The sequence below is a fragment of the Aulostomus chinensis genome, chromosome 24, assembly GCF_037954235.1.
Source record: "Aulostomus chinensis isolate RoL2024-O1b breed Wild chromosome 24, RoL_Achi_v1.0, whole genome shotgun sequence".
Taxonomy (NCBI): domain Eukaryota; kingdom Metazoa; phylum Chordata; class Actinopteri; order Syngnathiformes; family Aulostomidae; genus Aulostomus; species Aulostomus chinensis.
Window position 1 is genome coordinate 3519081 of NC_141343.1, and position 18063 is coordinate 3537143.

An 18063-nucleotide genomic window follows, 5' to 3' on the forward strand; every position below is an offset into this window, starting at 1 on the left:
TTTGTTCATTTTTATGGTGATTTTTTTTCCTCCTTTAATAACGAATTAAAACTTTATTGATCCCTCAGCTGGGAAAGTCACACATTAAAGCAGCTTAACTGTAAAGCTGGAAGGTAAAAGACAAAAAAAAACGAAAAGCGAGTGAATAAACAGAAGTAAAATACAAACACGCGGAAAATATCGAATATAATCAAAGACAGCAGATAGAGATGAAGTATGGATAGGGACAGACGTCAAGGAGTAGAAATGAGCAGGACAATTAAAAGTATAAAGAGATCATGATTGACAGTTGTAGTCAGAATATGCGCGTCCGCTGAGGCAGATAAAACCCAGGTGCTCGCACACAGAGACGCGACAGCGGCTCAGCTCGAGCTTTAAACTAAAGTCTGCCAATGGATGTTTGAATTCTGTCTTGTTCTTTTCTCAAATGATGATTTTCCTCTGCTGGAAATTATTCTGAGCACATAGTCGGTGTCCGCTGCAGGCCAGCAGATGGCACCACTGCGCCACGGTGCGGACCCGGTTTGGCACAGGGACGAGTCCACGTTGTTCCCACTGTCTGCCTTCCCTTCATCCTTCCTTCCCTCCCTCACTCCCCCTCTCCGAGCGTACAGTATATACCTATCTATCTTCCACAAGCGGCAGTCTCTCCATCAGTCTTTTGTGATAGGAGCGCTTCCAGGGGCTCACACCATGACACCTCTGCGCCCTGAACAACCGCTCTCCGCCGCCGTGCACCTCTGCGTCTTGCTGCTGGCCGCCTCGGCCTGGATGCCACTGCTGAGACCCGTGCGCTGTGACAGCGGGGCTTTAAACCGGCTTGGTAGGGAGGACTACACGTTTGCTATGGGTGGAGGAGAGTCCCCGACAGACGGCGACGGGGAAACCGCCGGCACGGGAAGCTCACCCCGCTCCAGGAGAGCGCTGTCCCGGGACAAACACATGTCCCTCCACAGCAGCTCGTTCGTGCTCAAAGGGGATGCGACCCACAACCAGGCGATGGTCCACTGGACTGGAGAGAACAGCAGCGTAAGTAGCCTCTCCCCTCCTTCAGCCCTCCGTCACGTCCCGCTGGTAAACGCGCCATCCCGTCCATCCGAGCCCTCCTTTTGTCACCTCCGACCATCCATCACTCCTGTTCACCTCCAGCAGAAACAAGTTATTGTTCTGCTGCTGCTCCTGCTGCTGCTGCTGCAGACGCACAATACGCGACTCTCTAATGAGGAGCCAAGGTGTGTGTGTGTGTGCGCGCGCGCGCAGGTGTGTGTTCAGGCTTTGTTATCATGACACGCACCAGCATCTGAGTGTGTGTGTGTGTGTGTGTGTGTGTGTGTGAGTGTGTGTTTGGACCGCGCGGGGAGTTGAGCTTACAATTATGAATATACTTTTGCTCCAACTTGTTTTTTTTATATATATATATTTTAAAAATAACGCACTAAACACTCAGCTCGTGCTTGATTTACTCACACGGAGCCATGACTAAAATATTGATGCTGCTTTCTAGCCATGAATTTTGCATGGCCTTGTTTATTCCTGGTTTGATTTGGCTCATGTGAAAATGGATGTAGGAGCCTACTTTATAACCTGTTTTTTTTTTATAGTGGTACTTGAGTAGATCCCATACCAAAGGGGAGTAAACAAAGATGAGTCCTCCACTGGGATGGAAGAGAAATCCCACAACATGGAAATGAATTCTTTAAAAAAAAAAAAAAAAAGTTTTACATCTCCTACATGAGGTATGAAAATATCACCGTGAGGCCAGTCAAGTGAGAGCAGCGTCACCAGTAAATAAGAGGAGCCTTTGTGATGGACGCTGACGGGGTGGGGGGTTTCCTGGTGGTGTTTGGTGGGGACATCACGGCCATCACAGGCTGCTCGCCAGTGTGACACGCTGCTGTTTTAAGTGCCGTTGGCTGAAGATGAAACGTGCAACTGAACGCGAAAGAGCTCTGATCCCTGAGTTTCTGATGCGAGCGAGCGACCCTCATGTCACTGCCAGGTTATGTTATCATTCAGACTGAATTTGTGGTAGTCGGCAGGAATATTGTCCCACCAGTCCCGAGCGGGGATTTCCCATTCAGAGCTGGTGTTGGCAGGGGATTCTTGTTTTCCGCTCTGTTTTCTAAAAGCCACGTAGTATCTGGTATTTCCACAGCAGTTCAATAATTGGTCTAGACTTCAAAGGAACAACAGTTTGGAACATTGATTGCTTATGTGCTTATTTTCCATCCTCTTCTGTGGATGACTGGGTGCTAGTTAGCTTAGCACAATGAACGCTGGAGGTGGAGGTGCAGGTGGTGGTGTTGGTGGTGGTGGTGGGGGGGCTCTGTTGTGTTTACCTTTGTCTCGGTTCCAAAACCTGTAGCTCCGTCACTGCCCATCCTGGTTCAAATGGGTCATGAGCGTTTTGATTGGTCCAGAATTGATCCTCCTCATCCTCCCATTAGGAGCAGCAGCCTGACACAAACGTTCTGTTTTGTTGGCTACAATTCTGAGGCGTTGCGTCAAACGGTGGATGTTATACTCAGCCCCGCTTCTATCAAAGAGGAACTGGTTTTGTTTGTCTCCCCCGCCCCAACCGTGACTCTAAATTCCTAACTTCTTTAGTCCAAGTAAGTGAGTGGAAATACCCATGTTTGGGATGTTCCCAGTCTGGGGCAGAGCACCCATAATGGAGCAACTGGCTACCGTCAAATTGCTCCCACTAAAAGTGCATTTTTCCTTACCAACAGGCTCAGATTTAAAATCACGACAGTTCAACGAAGGGTGGGGGGGGGGGGGGTGACTGTCTGTCTCTACCTTCAGGCAGATCCCACCATGCTTGTTGTGTTCTCTCACTCAGCGTTGAGTGGAGTTGCTGATATCGGCACGCTGAAGTTGTGGCTAGCTGTGCTACAAACGCCTGCCAGTTCCTAAGCACCTTTCCCTAATACCCCGCTGCATGCGAGTCCACCGCTCTTCGTCAGCTGGCCCTCATCTCTTGAAGGGCAGGCCTTTATTTCTCCTTTCCATTAAATCGTGGGACAGTTATGATTTAAATCTGAAGCTGTCAGTGTGAAATAAATACACTTTTAGTGGGCATAATTTGACGGGAGCCCCGCTGGATTACATGCTAGCAGCTGAGGGGTTGCTGGAGGGGATTCCAAACATGGTTATTTCCATCTCTCTCTTTAAACTAAAAGAATTAAGAAAAATGGCAAGTGGAAAAAGATGAAGTTCCCCTTTAATGTGACCATTATGGATAAATGTGTATGGGCTGACTTTTGGCTGAGCGATGTCAGGCAGCCAATCCATTCATAGCGCTAAGCTAACTAGCAGTCAGGCGGTCTCGGCACTCTAATCTCTTTACAGAGGAGAGAAGGGTATCCATCTTCTCGTCTGGCTCCAGGGAGGTTGGCAAATAAGTCTACTTTCCAAAAAGTTGTCTTGTGCGTTTTTTAACAAGATGAAACATTTGGAAGGAACCAGCCATCAGTTACTTTTCTACTTGGACCATTGAAGCCAGGGCGAGCTCGACAACCAAATGCTCAACAGTTGAATAAGTATTTTAGGGATACAAGAAGTGAATACAAGGCATTTAAGTAATAAATCAAAATCGGACCTGTTCCTAGTGGCATTTCTCATGATGAATTTTCTCCCATCGGACTTTTCTTCTGACTTTTATTCAGTCGAGGTGAGTGCGCTCTGCAGGGATCCCAGCTGTAATGCTCTGCCAGCCATAGAACCTCAAATTTTGACTTATCTTGACGTGTGTATGTACACTGAAAGAATGTCAAGCCAGAGTTCATCCCCGTCTAATAAACACAGAAAAATGGTGCCGTTCAATTTCCTTACGGCTGACATTTATGAGCCGAGCGTAGATTGATGGGTGGCTGAAATGAATGTCTGCGCCCTCCCTTGTTCCATAATTTAATTTTCCTACGAAGTTCCAAATGCACGTCACTGATGAGAGGGTCAGCGGCAGACTTGAGCTGTCACATCTGTCACGGTGATGAGTCGTGAAGCAAAGACCACCTCAAACCTCTGTTTTCCTTGCGACGAGTCGGACCAATCACTGCACTGCCTCCCCCTTTTTTCTCCTTCAGTCTCTTGTTTCCAAGGTGTTTTTCTAGATGGATTGTTCATCTACCTTCATTGTAAAAGTGAAGTTATTGGCAAAAGTTCTTGTGTGCACTCCACTGCCTCTGCTGCCACTTGACAACTCTTGATTGGCCAATTGATGGCTTGGAGCATAAAAGTGGAGTTTTCCCTCAGGCATCCTCCAGAGGTGTCCTTGGAAGGCAGAGATAACTGGTGAAGTGGGGGGTGTTTGCTGTTTTTCAGGAAATAAAGCACAAGTGGCTTTTCTTTCACATTCTAAATCATCCGCGTTTGTAAGAATCCAATGTGGAGGAGGTTAAAGGTCAATGATCAAAAGGCTAATAATGAGATTGACCCGTAGAATCAACACACCAGGAGCAGCCCACAAATGAGATGTGTTTTGCAGTCCTAAACTCACTCTCCGGCTCACATTCTGCTCTTTAAGTGTTGGTAGAAAATTCAATCCAAGTTTAGCGCCTAATTAGAACAGAAGTTTCAATGTACTGTACTTCAGCAAAGTTTAGCAGTCCAGTGGTTCTCATGAGCAGGAGGCTCAGCGGTGGAACAAGAAGGACTCGCACACGGACACTGAGTGCCTTTTATTCAAGCTTCAGACAGGAGAGACTGACTTTCCAGTGTCAATCCATCGTCAGAGTCTGTCGCCGTGTCTCCGTGAAGAGACTTTGATGTGTTTTTGGTGCGTTTTGGTTTTCATGGAAACAGCACAACGTGTAAAACCTTGGTCTGGTTAATGAAAAGGTTTTTACGCTCACTTGGGGTTATTTGTTGTGTGTTTTTTAAAACTGAGTAAAGACGCAAAACTGGAGATGGAAACATCTTCCTGTCTTCTTCTCCAGAGCAGCAACATGTCCGACGCTTGCGTGAACCAAAGAGCTAATGATACAACCGCTGTCAGTCATTCCTCCACAACTCTCTCCGTTTAAACGTCTGTAGACCAGAACAACAGACTTGCGTGTTGCTTTTTTTGGTTTTCATCTTCTACGCTGCCTTTAACAGCACTCGTAGAAGTCTATGTTTGCCTATACCGCCACCTTCTGGTAGAAATATGAACTACATAACCTGGTTTATTTGCTTTAAAAACGCTTGACTGAAACTGCTGTAATTGTCATTTTCACTTGTTTGTCTTTTTTGCAGCATTTCTAAGATTCTCTTTTAAATTGGCTCGATATTGAGAAGATGCTTGGTAGCATGGTTAGCTTAGCCTGGCTAATGTAGGCTTGTCCACACAGACATTCCTGCACATCAGGACCCTCACAGCTGTCAAGCGATGACATTTTGGTTTGAAACACTTTGAGTGGGAGCTATTTTGCACATTTTCCAGATTTGTAGATGCTCTGAGGTGGGTTCGGGAGCCAAATAGAGGGCGAGGGGGTTCTCAAATCTGAGTGAACGAGGCCGTCTCTTATTAAGAGAACATCAGAGAGGCAGAAATAGGAGATTTTGAACAGGATTACGCGAGGACGTGCCGGTGTTTCGAAGCAACGCTCTGTAGTTTCCCTGCTGCCGCCGCTGTACATCAGGGAGGAACATAGAGGTGAGTAAATGACTGCTGTAGATTCTTGGTGAGCAGAGAAAGTGTCAGTGCCTGATGCGAATTGACTGGCTGAGTCAATATCTGTTTTAGCTCATCTAAACTTGAAGTCTGGAGTGAAGCTGCAGCTCCTTCTAAAGTGTAACAATTGATCGGCGTTACCTCTGAGATCCATCTGCTCTTGTGTCTACGGAGGAGTTTATTCATAATTTGATGATCTTTCACTCAAAAAGTAATTTATGGTGAATGTACAAATATCAAAGTCGCTTTTGACAAGTTCAGTGCATTCTTTCAATTTGTCAGTAGTATTCTGAGCGCAATTGTAAAACAGTGGCAATACGCTAGCAGGCAGTTATCACTTCAGTCTTATTAGTAACATCCCAGTTGCTCCATTCCAGACTTCGGCCACTTGTCTGTTCCTCCAAATGGAGACTTGGGGCAGGAGAAAAAAAAACAAAACAGCTCTGGATTGAAAAACCTAAGATGTCGCAAGTTCTGAACCTCCACAGCAGCCGAGATCAGGGCCCGGGTCAGATCCCGGAGCCACCAGGCCCGACGATGGATCAGTACCATCCGTATTGATTCTGACGATTCTGCTGTCACCTCACAGTTGTGACTTTGGTTTTGGGGCCATGATTTTTGATTGGGCTCCCGTGGTTGTGGCGTTATGTGAAACAGGGAGGCTGGTTTGAGTCACAGAGACGCAATTTCGCCATTAATGACGTTTTGAAGTGATCTAAAAGTAACCGATACATTTACACATCTTTTTTAATCCAGTGTTTTACTTTACAGATGTCAAAGAACAAACTGCAGTTCATGTGTATTCAATAACTTTATTACATTACATAGAAAGGATGTAACTGGACCCTGGAAACAGTGCGCTGTGGTCCCAGTGGCTGGCGAATGAATAGAGCATGCAGGATTGAAAGGATTCTCTTTGTGCCACTGACTCGCCCCGGGAACTCTGAGCTGTGGTCATCCTCCGTCTATTCTCTCTCTTCTCTTCTTCCTCTGTGGAATTATATTTGTGTCTCACTGACGATTGACACTGAAGATTATTTGCGGACTATTTTGGCATCACAAAATGTGGTTGTTTTTTGTGTGTGTGTGTGTGTGTGTGTGTGTGTGCGTGTGTTTGCATATTTCACCAGTAGCACAGTGCTAAACCCTTTCACTGCTGGCTCAGCTTTGTTGAGTTAGTAGAAAAAAAGTAGGTCATTTTTAAAAATTATTATTCGTCTTTCCTCCATTTGAACTGCTAGTTTATTGGTTATTAGGGGAGGATTGAAGCTCAGGCAGATTACAGACGACAGGAATTTCATACAGTTTTAAGAGGCCTGCCTGCTCGCTTGCAACATCTTCACAGGTATTTCTTTAAATTCTAAAGGAGTGAAAGCTGAAGAAGCCATGCTGGTTCATAGGGGAACCTTTTTACTAATTGGAGGCCTCCAACGTCAGAATATCCAAATATCCTTGATATCATGAATATTAATGTAACGCATGAAGAGCTGCAGTGCGATGTTGCACTGGTTAGATGGTCTAAGAGCATTCTGAATGATGCCATCAATCTCAGAGTGTCAAATCGTGTGCACCGACAGATACGAAAGTACATGATGAACTGGATCGTGAGGCTCATGTTATATACTTTTTAACGGAGCTTGCAATTTATTAATGACCGACTCAGGCTGTGGCTTCGGCAATTAAACTCCTGCCTGAAGTTACAAAGCAAATTAGCAAAACAGAAAAGACGCAAACTAATGGAAACTTTGATATGTCACCAAAAACAGTTCCTCCAGTGCCTCCCCGTTCTCCCAGTGACTCAACTGGTAATTAGATGAGAGCAGCTTTAGGGTGGGAGAGAACTACCACTGTGTGTGTGTGTGTGTGTGTGTGTGTGTGTGTGTGTGTGTGTGTGAGTGAGTGAGGGAATCAGACAGTGGAATAGTCACGTCGCAGGTGTCTGATAAGCTCTAACACGCCAGAAATCCTCTCCGTCAGCCCGAGGAAACCGATGCCCATTCAGGTGCACCGACCTATTTCCACCATTAGTGGCGTGCTGGTTCTGAGTTCAGGTCCTTCAGTTTGAACCAGGGAGGAAGCGGCCGAGCGGCTCCCAAAAACTGCTTTCCTATCTGAATCTGTGTTTTGAGAACAACCCCAGTCACCTCCGCAGTGGCATTGACGCTTACTGGGTTCCTTGATTTTGTGTGTATTGATTGTCTGTCTGATGCCGAGACCAGTGAGATTTTGTGTGTGTGTGTGTGTGTGTGTGTCTGTACTGCTAACAGCATGTCCCACTAAATGATAAATGAGCAGCAAAAGAGGTGCTGACAGTCCACTCTTGTCCCACCCTCCACAACCCAAACTGGAGGTGTGGTTAATTCCTTGGGATGGGCAACAGTACCCCCCCCCCCCAGCATGATTAACTCCATGGAGGACGGAGTCCTCAAAAGTCTCTCAAATGGATGATTTATCAGCTCATACATCATCTAACAAAAATAACAATGCAAAAGCCTGTGTCTGTGAGCCAGTAACTGCACATGAGTTACTGGTAAACACGAGAAGTTACTGGTAAACACGAGAAGTTACTGGTGAACACGAGAAGTTACTGGTAAACACGAGAAGTTACTGGTGAACACGAGAAGTTACTGGTAAACACGAGAAGTTACTGGTGAACACGAGAAATTACTGGTAAACACGAGAAGTTACTGGTAAACACGAGAAGTTACTGGTGAACACGAGAAGTTACTGGTGAACACGAGAAGTTACTGGTAAACACGAGAAGTTACTGGTAAACACGAGAAGTTACTGGTGAACACGAGAAATTACTGGTAAACACGAGAAGTTAGTGGTGAACACGAGAAGTTACTGGTGAACACGAGAAGTTACTGGTAAACACGAGAAGTTACTGGTGAACACGAGAAGTTACTGGTAAACACGAGAAGTTACTGGTGAACACGAGAAGTTACTGGTAAACATAAATGACTCAAACTCAAACAAGTTCATCATCGCAAGAATGTGAATGCTGCCGAATCAGCATTAATAACACATTTGTAACTCTTTTATGGACCTCATCAATATTAAATGGACATAAAATTCGGACAGCAATTTAGAAAATGAAGAAAATCAATTAATTCACTGTAATTCACTGCCAGCCTGTCGCGGTGTGGCCGTACGTCTGAGGCAGCTGTTTTCACGCTGAAATTAATAGGAAAATGCCATGTAATAAACAGTTTGTGTACTTATTGAACTCTCCCATCTTTGTGTGTGGGTGTGTTAGAGCGCTAACGCTTAACAGCAAACATTTGTTATCATGTTTTCAAGATATTTCATCAGAAACTGGAATTCATTGAAAATTTTGAGTGCAGGAAAGTTTCTTCAGTTTGTGTTCTCCACATAAAGAGTACGCTGCTCGCTTCGTCGTCCCCTCGTTACTGTGCGAATATCTTTGGATCAGGATTATTTGCCAGCAGCATACATCAAATCCTAACACGGCCCAGGTTCTTGTGTGTTTTTGCGTGGCCCGCAGGTGTGCACATACACATACAGGCTCTAGAACAAGGATTCTCTCCCTCCACTCACTATCTAGGTCTCCAGGGTCCTGACTTAATGTGAAAGGCATTTGTTCACGCTTCACATACTCAACTGTTCATTTGGCCCCCGGTTGTTCTGTGGTGGAAAATTGTTTGCACATGTGAGGAGGAGAGCTTTTCTCATCATTTATCTTGTCTGTCCTCATTCACGTTGCTCGAAGAGACTCTCCAAGAGAAGAAAAAACCCCAACAAAAACCCCAGACTGTAAATAATCAGACGTGTGTGCTTGGTTTCTCTGCGTCTCTCTAATGTGAATCTGGTTCTGCCCCTAATTTATAAATGACACTGTAGCAGGCTGGCCACCCAACATGGCCGTCACGGCACTTCAAAGCACAGTCGAGTGTCTTTTTTTGTGGCATTAAATCCCTTTTGGCTGCTGTTGGTCGATGATTGATGCCCTCTATCCATCAAGTGAGACTTGGAAGATATGTCGCTGTCACAATTGTTCATTGAGGCTGGCTGACTTCACCTGGGACCGCGGGGAGAGGGTGGACCCGGGCTGCTGCGCCGGCTCCTGCGACTCACTGCAGTGGCGCATCAATAAAACTGGCCTGTAAACAAATACTTGTCGACTTTGGAGCTACAAGTACAGACCAAGTTCTGCACTGATTGCCTTCAGGGATTCACTTTTGTATTCAAGGATTTTTGATCTCCTTGAAGTGTAGAAACTTTTGTTGTTTGGAGTCTTGATGGTTTGGCTGGTGCCTCACAGCAACAAGGTCGTGGGTTTGAGTCCTGGCTGTTCTGGGTCGGCTAGACCTGACGTGCATCTCCTCGTTTGTGTGTTTTTTTTCCTGGTTTCTCCCGCTGTCAAGGGCGAGTCTAACACTCCTGGTGATGCTCCTCAGTCATTGATGGAGTCAGTGATGGAGGGGCATGTCGTGCTGCTGGGTTTAGATTGATTTAATTAGATTTGTTTTAAATTGCGGGTTTCCTAAACGTGCTAATTTATTCAAGGATGGATTAATGAGGCTTAATATCATGAAGAAACAAGATGAACAATAAGAACTATCTGATGCAAGTCCCAACAAACAATTCTGAGGATGCGGATCTGAGTACAATTAGCAGTCAGATCTGATTTAATGTCAAATCTTAATCATCTATTGTGTTGGCAGTACGTGTGTGTGTGTGTGTGTGTGTGTGTGTGTGTGTGTGTGTGTGTGTGTGTGCGTGTGAGTGAGAGTGACCCTGAAAGATGCTGTGATTTGGTGGCATGGTCTCCTCACAGCTGCAGCTCTACCACGCATGGGGGGGGGCTAGAAGAAGGAAAATGTGGATGTGGAAACACAGTTTATGCGCTGTGGCCTCAGCTTATATTCCTGGCGGTGAAACACGACGTGCATACGGCACATCGGCGTCCCATCTGTTTGCCCTGTTGGCACCGGAAGCAACGGAACCATAAAAGCACTGCAGATTACTGAGTTTATCCATCAATAAGATCTTCATCCAAAGCTTTTCTCTTATTTTGGCACAGCGGCGCTTCTTTGCCACTTGGCGGTGAGTAGCGTTTGTCCCATCGATGCCACAGTTACCTTGCAAACGAGACCTTGGGAAAGTAGAGAGAGCGGCGTGCTACTGCAGCGCCAACGTCTGATCAGGAGTTTAGCGCTGCCAGGTGGGTGCTGGCCGCCTGGAGGTGAGGTAAAAGCATCAACATGTGCTTGTCTTGCAGTTTTGAGGCTGCTGGCAAGAGGGCTGAGATCTTGTTGTGAGTTTGTTCCTGCATTATTGTATGAGGAAGACGTGTGTGTGTGTGTGTGTGTGTGTGTGTGTGTGTGTGTGTATCCAGTCTTTTACTGACTCCTCTCCTTGGTTTGACAGCTTGTTTAAATCAAGAATATCAGTATTTCTATGTGTGTGTGCGTGTGTGTGTGTGTGTGTGTGTGCGTGTGTGTGTGGCTTTTGGGAGGGCTGGAGCATCACCACCCAGATATTCTGAATGTTTCTGTCTTTTTGTTTGTGTTGCTAAAATAAACCCCACTCATTGTTTGGTCCCAGTAAACTGAGGGCATCAGTTTCTTCTCCCATGTCCCTTGTTGGTGTTGGTGTTGTTGTTGTTGTTGTTGTCGTCTTCCTTAGTTTGAGTGTCTCTGAAAGTTCTTGTTCATGTTGCCTTGGAAACCTGAAATCCTGCTGGGGCCTTCCAGTAGTTTGGCTGCTGATGTGAACTCAGAGTGCCAGCAGCACACCTCTCCCCGGTCCGGCTTCGAGCACCGTGGACTCGGCGAGTTGGAGGTTGCGACTGATGAATATCTGCTGATGTCATGAGGAATTAAATATGTGGCTTCACCGGTCGCGCAAATCCGGAGCTCACCGCCACAGAGCATGCAACAATAATGAAGTAATGAGAGTAAGAGAGGAAGTTTTTATGTTTGCCTACATATGCATGTCGCACATTTAGCCAGCTGTGCTGCGTCTCTCCTCTTATCTGTCTCGCACAGAGTCGAGCAAATTACTCTCTAAATTTAATATGTTATTGCTGGTTACTATTATTTGAAAGTAATGAGTTGCAGCGGAGGAGGAGCTGAACTGGAATATTAAGATAAGGCGTGTTTGTAGATTAATATTCAGAGCTATAAAATCTCAGAAATGACAGTTAATGTGTTTTACTGTTGCCGTGTGGATTGTGACAGTTTTAATGGACAACAACTCTGCAGCTATATTTGGGTTTTTCTGTGTTTGGCTCGAGAAGTGTTATTTTGCATTTGTTTTTTGTTATGATGTGAGTGGGCTGTGTTTGTGTGTGTGTGTGTGTGTGTGTGTGGCTACTATAGGAGAAGCGGAGGATCTCTCCCTATAGAGTCACTGGGAGACTTGTGAAATGTAGCGCAGCAGGTTTCCTCCAGCGTTCCACCTTTTCAACAACACATTTAGAGATTGGATCGTCTTCAGCGCCACGGCGCCTCCGCTTTCAATCAGCCCTCGTCCCACGTGAACCCCGCCTCTCACCAGGGACGTGCGTGTCTGTGTGTGTGTGTGTGTGTGTGTGTGCACGCGTGCAGGTGCAGCTTCGTGGAGCCTTCCACACAAGTCCGGCGTCAACAGGATACAGATATAATAATCCTGTTTTAGGTCCGTTGGAGGGGAAAACGGAAATGCAGTCTTGAAATTTATTGAGCATTTTCGTATTATATCAGAAATTAAAATCACATTATTTCATAAATGAGGCTGCAACACACCTGTCTGATTTTTTTTTTTTGGTTGAATGTTATTACTGAAATTATAGACTCAACAGAAATTGATTTAGAAGTGTGAGACACCACACACAAAATCCACTACTGAGAAAAATTAATTTACCATCATCAGACTATTGAATAAACATTATCATCAGATAATGATGTTATGCTGTAATGCAATCAGTGAGCCTATTTATCATGGCGGCTCATGAATATGCCTTTAGGTTTGAGACCACGGGGGGGGGGGGTGATCAGTGTGGATTTATTATTACAAAGGAAATGAGATGTTTTTATTAATCTTCACGTATTGAACATATTAGAAACAGTGAGCTTCAAAGGTAATCTGATGGACGTGAGGGCTCCTGGGGGCTGGCGCTCCCTCAACACTGTACAGAACCTTGATTATTTGGGTTAAGTGGATCATATTTTATTGAGGAACTGTTTCCCTCTGACGTCCTCCAGCTGCTCTGCCTCGTCTCTCAGCGACGCGCCTGCTAGAGTCGCTCCCGAGTAGCCGACAGGGGGGCGAGAACCAAGGTGGAACCAAATAGATCTGCTGGTCAGCTGCTGGAAAAGCTCTGTCGGGTTTTGTCCGGTTCGGCCCGTGATGGTCCACTCTCATGGGTCAGGAGAGTTTCCAGACAGCTTTAAGCTGCGAGCCATACGGGCTCTGCGTTCCTGTCCGTAGCCGCAGCGAATTCAGCCTCTGATTTGCTAAAGGTGGTTTCCAGATGGTTTGTGGTGTTTCCACCAAACGTGTTTGCTTCACTTCATCAGCAGTGGTCATCATGGTAACGCTCACACCGGGGGAACATTCTGGGCTCTGATCCATCCACAGGGTCCCCGATAGTCCTGAGTGAGGCTCAGAGAGTCTTGATACTTTTGGGTTGGTCTTTTGAGAACCTGACCTCCAGAACCCTTAGAGCTGAAGAGGTCACGTTCTATCCCTCCCGACAGAAAGTTCACCGCTTTAATCTCCCGACTACTGCCAGAAAAGTGTATTTTTTCTGTCTTTGGTGACTTAAGTGAATGCGTTCCTCAACAGCTCACATACAAATGAACTAAGCTGGACATCAGAAAGCATATTCACCCTTTGGTTTCCATTGATGTTCATTTCCCTCTAGCAAACCGTCAGCCCCTCGTCAGCTGCTCTTTTGATGCTACAGAAGCCACCTTGCTGTTGTGACAGGCAGCTCTGCAAACAGTAATCCAATTTGTGGCTGATTTGCATCAGCGTTGTTGCTCCCAAGCACACGTCTCCTTTCAGAAAAGCAAAAGCGAAGCAGCTGGGAAGCACAAAAGACGCGGCAGATAGACGGAGAGGTCCTGGCTGGTGGCAGATCACAGCGCGCGGCTGGGTTTCTGACACCGTGTTTGTTAAAAACACCCGAGGAACATGCAGTTGGTCTTTTTCTTTTCTGTCTTTTCTGCCCTCCTACGCAGTGCCACCTCCCCCACCCCCCGCCCTCCTCCCCATGATACCCTCTGTAAGTGCAACATGAGTCATAAATGTTGATTTCTATTTCCTGAGAAAAATGATGACGGCCAGGATTTCTTGTTCTGATCAATATGTTCTCGAGCTGTTGTTCCTACTGAGCGTGTGCGTAGGCGTGGGGGAGAGCGACCTCTGAACTAAAGAGCCTCGGCCCATCACCCTGCTGCCAGGTCACCGGGTTCTTTTTCCAGTTTTAAAGAATGAGACTTGTTTCAGCTGGTCAGTTTGAATGCCTTCAGAAACGGAACCACTGCAAAAACTCCTGGCGGCAGCAGTACCTGCGTGATGCAATCAGCATCATACCTCTTCCAGGTGCAGCTCCACATTTTGATGCTCAGGTTTTCAAATGGTACCATACAGAACTTCATCTGCACATCGGATTCATCGTTGCAGCTGGTGAAACTACATGGGAAGGTATATTTGCGTACTCGTGGTTCTGACCCGTCAACTGACCGGTTGTTGTGTTGGTACCGCGTGCGGTGGAAGTGGGTTTGAGGCCCGGACATCGATCTGGCTCAGCGACGAGCACCCCTGCTGGCAGATTATTGACGGAGCAACGATTCTCATTTGTGCACTTTTGATTACGTCCTGATGGAACCTCTCCAGCAGGTCAGCTGCACGTTTAGCGTTTACCTCTCTTTTCCTCTCTGGTCTGTTTGTTTACTCACTTGTGGTTTTGGGTGTCAAATCGATAAAGTTCTCTTTTTTTTTCTTTCCCTTTTCCCCTCACAAACCCGTCTCCCTGGAGTTGGCCTTCAACATGGCTGCCATTTGCCAAGTAGCCACCCTTATTTCCCAGTCATGCGGCACCACTGGCCCAACACTCAGCAGGCTTTGACACACTGGGTGGGAAGTGTGTGTGCTGTAGAGAAGGGGGTGTTATGCTTCTGGCTTGTGTGTGTCTCTCCCCACATCCATCACAATGGCTGCCAAAAATCCCCATGACCTCATTCTCATTAGCACTGCTTCAGCTTCAAAGAGCCTGGCTGTAGTTCCTCGGCGAGCAGCGCCGCTCTGAACGGAAGATGGCCGCTGCATTATTTTAAAAGGACTTCGACAGTCGTCGGCTGCGGTTAAACGCTGCACGAAGTCTGTGAGTGTGTAAATACTGCGTGCTGTTGCGTGAGCGAGCAGGCGGTTGCAGCTTCTCCTCCTCCACAGGACTCCTGAAGGTCTCAGATCGTTATGGCGGACTTGCTAACACTTATTGAATGGTTTTAAAGCTCATTTACCTTCTTAAATCTCCATAAGATGAAGCTCGCAGCAGCAGGAGGAACCACACTCCTCGGTTTTCTCTAATGAATCAGACGTGTGTACAGTACAGATATCAACCCACGTCTAATCCAGGCTTGAATAACAATTTCAGGAGAAGCTGTGTTTGAAAATCTTTTTATTAAGAAAAAAAAAAAACCTGCCACATATTTCTAACTCCTTACTTTTATCTCACAAAGTCATTTAATCAGACAGTCAGACACAAAAAACCCCAAGAACCACTCGACTAAATGACTTCAGACTCAGCACTGCACTTCCTCAACGTCACATCTGACGGTCAGATGAAGGCTTGGGGAGAGAAAGGACTTATCATTATTATTATTATTATTATTGTTATTATTGTTGAGGAATATGCAGGAAGAGATGCTGTGCTTTTTAAGAAAGACTTGTGTTAAACTCGTCTGATGATTTATGTGTTTCTAACCTTAGGAGACCGTCAGGATGAAACAGAAAATCGTTAGTCTTGCTCCTGGCTGCAGAGAAGATAAAATAGCAAAAATGATGATGAAAAGGTTCCCTGCTTCAAAATCTGCCACCAAGAGAGAGGATTATCTCTCAGGCAATATCTCCATCTTCAAGACATCTCAATAGCTATCTTAATTTATTGCCCTTTTTTTTTTTTTTTTTAATTTGGTGGAGTCTCCAATCTCCCCACTGCTCTCTTTGACTCCACACTCTCCTTACCTGAGGCCCAGATCCATCCTGACACCAGGTGGGAGAAGAGCTGCCGTGCCTGCTGCATCGCTGCAGCTGGGAGGAGAGAAGATGCAGGGAGGTGAAAGGAGCGAAGCACGGAGGGCAATTTAGGAGGAAACAACCTTATTATGAGGGTGTGAATGTTCAATCGGCTTTAATTAGCTGGCTGCCACCTCCAACACCGCAGCCCTCACCTCTGAAGCAGAGCATTGTGAGATGGATGGGGCTGCTTATCATGTGAATCACGCCGTCGTATGAAGACTACGTAAAACTGCCCCCTTAGGTGCATATGGGAATATGGGAAGGTTGTACAATAGCATTGATGTGCAGAATCTTCTCCCAATGGGAATGGTGTCAGCCCGGACTGGAAATACTCACATACAACCCCCCCCCCCCCCCCCAATCTCACATTTGCTTGGCTCTGGCTTATTGTAGGAGACATCCTCCGCTTGCTTTTTCAATCTGAGACACTATTTGAGATAAAGCCTCATGTCAGGGTAAAATTCATCCCAATGTGTTGCAGCAATTGAATTTCTCATGAATATGTGATAGGCTGAGGCGCGGTTGTCCCCAGCGCACCCAGCGGCTAATCCTCCGTGGTGGGGGCGGGTGAGCACATGCACTGGGATGCCAGGCCGCGGCTGCATGCAGGGGCAAGTGCAAACACACGTGTGCACGTTCTCAACTCACAAAGGAGGACGCACCTATGTGATGACATGCTTATGAGCAAAAGCCCCCCCCCCCCCCCCCAGAGAGTCCCAATCACAGACTCGCCACAGGCTGGCGGCAGCTGCGTGACGGAGGAGAAGACTGCCGACCGCAAGGCGTTGATCTGCTGTGTGAGCTGCTTCTGCGAGCATCCCCCCGGCCGTGGTAGTCGCCACCCTGTCGTCGGCTGCTCTCTATTCACACTCACTGATCGTATCTGTTGTCTCCGCCACAAACCTCTCGAATTCTTCCTCCTCTGTCTTTCCATCCAGGCTGCTGGAGGATGTGGTTCGTCCATGTAGTCGGTGAATACGGTGGATGTGTGTCTACGATATTATCATTATTTACATGTAATATTACTTAATTCACACAATGTAAATGATCCACCTGTTGACGAAGGACTTTACATCCTACTTGTTCATGAATCACTGAAAGGCCTTGCTAACACTCTGATCCGTCACTCTGAACTTGCACAGCTCATTGTTGGGTGAATTTGTCCTTTTGCAGTAACACAATAAGACTTGTCTGGATACTCTATTTACATATAGCTGCCAATATCCATATTATTCATATACTGCCTATAGTGTATGTATACTCTTCCTAGCGTGTTCTCTGTACTCTTTGATTATTGCCTACTTCTCCAAGAACGCAGTTACTAATTTTACTCCTGCTATTGTTCCGACTCCCTCAGTTTGATTACTTTACCGCAGTTGTCTTCCTCCTCACCAGCGGCCAACAAAAATGTGCATTCATTCGCTCTGTAGTGAAGTGAAGTCAAAGCAATTCCTTGGTCATGGCCAACATTTTTAGCTGCAGTAATGTGAAACCTGTTTAAAAGCAGTCACGCAGAGTTACGCAAGCAGATGAAGACCCTTCTCGCCCCACTGGTGAGCTGTGGACCCCCACCGGATAGCTGGCTGCTAGTTAGCTTAGCTGCATTGACGTAGACACTTTTCTCCTGAAGGGTTTCTGCCGGCGGAGCTTGGTTTGGTGTTGTGGGGGCGTTTCTGCCTGTCTGACACTAGATTTGATGCACAGTAAATGCATTTTCCATCATGAGCTGTCACTTTAAACTAGTCGACTCAATTAAGATGCACGTCTTCGCCGAGTACCCTTAGTATCGCCTCCTTTTGCGTAATTGCCTCGACACCTCGAGCTGGTGTCACAAATCATTACCTCTCCTCTGTTAGCACATCCTGTGATATTTCATTCTTGCGGGTTAAACTGATTTCACCTGGTCGATTAAAGAAATATGGCTGTCGGTGCTGCCGCAGAAGCGATGCTGCAGAAGTAAGAGGAGTTATTAACCAAAGCAACAACCTCAGCGAGCACAGAATCAACACAAATGAAGGTGCAATAACTGCACTTTGATTAGAAACGCTAGAAGAAGAATGGGCACTGATTATACTTTTGTGTGCTTATTTCAGTGTTCAGCATGATTCGAGGGCTCCGTGACACCCTGGCTTCTGTCCCTCTATTCTCCCGTTGTT

At 46.3% G+C, this 18063-nt stretch overlaps 1 protein-coding gene across 8 annotated transcripts in view; it reads left to right on the forward strand.

The window, feature by feature from the left end:
- Positions 1 to 602: 602 nt before the first annotated feature.
- Positions 603 to 18063, forward strand: part of sorcs2 (sortilin-related VPS10 domain containing receptor 2) — a 186501-nt gene continuing 169040 nt past the window's right edge. For all 8 annotated transcript variants that reach the window (XM_086197831.1, XM_086197830.1, XM_086197832.1 and 5 more), the window contains exon 1: positions 603 to 1029. In XM_086197831.1, coding sequence (XP_086053957.1) covers positions 694 to 1029 — 336 coding nt within the window. In that variant the 5' untranslated portion in view covers positions 603 to 693. The remainder of the gene's footprint in view (positions 1030 to 18063) is intronic.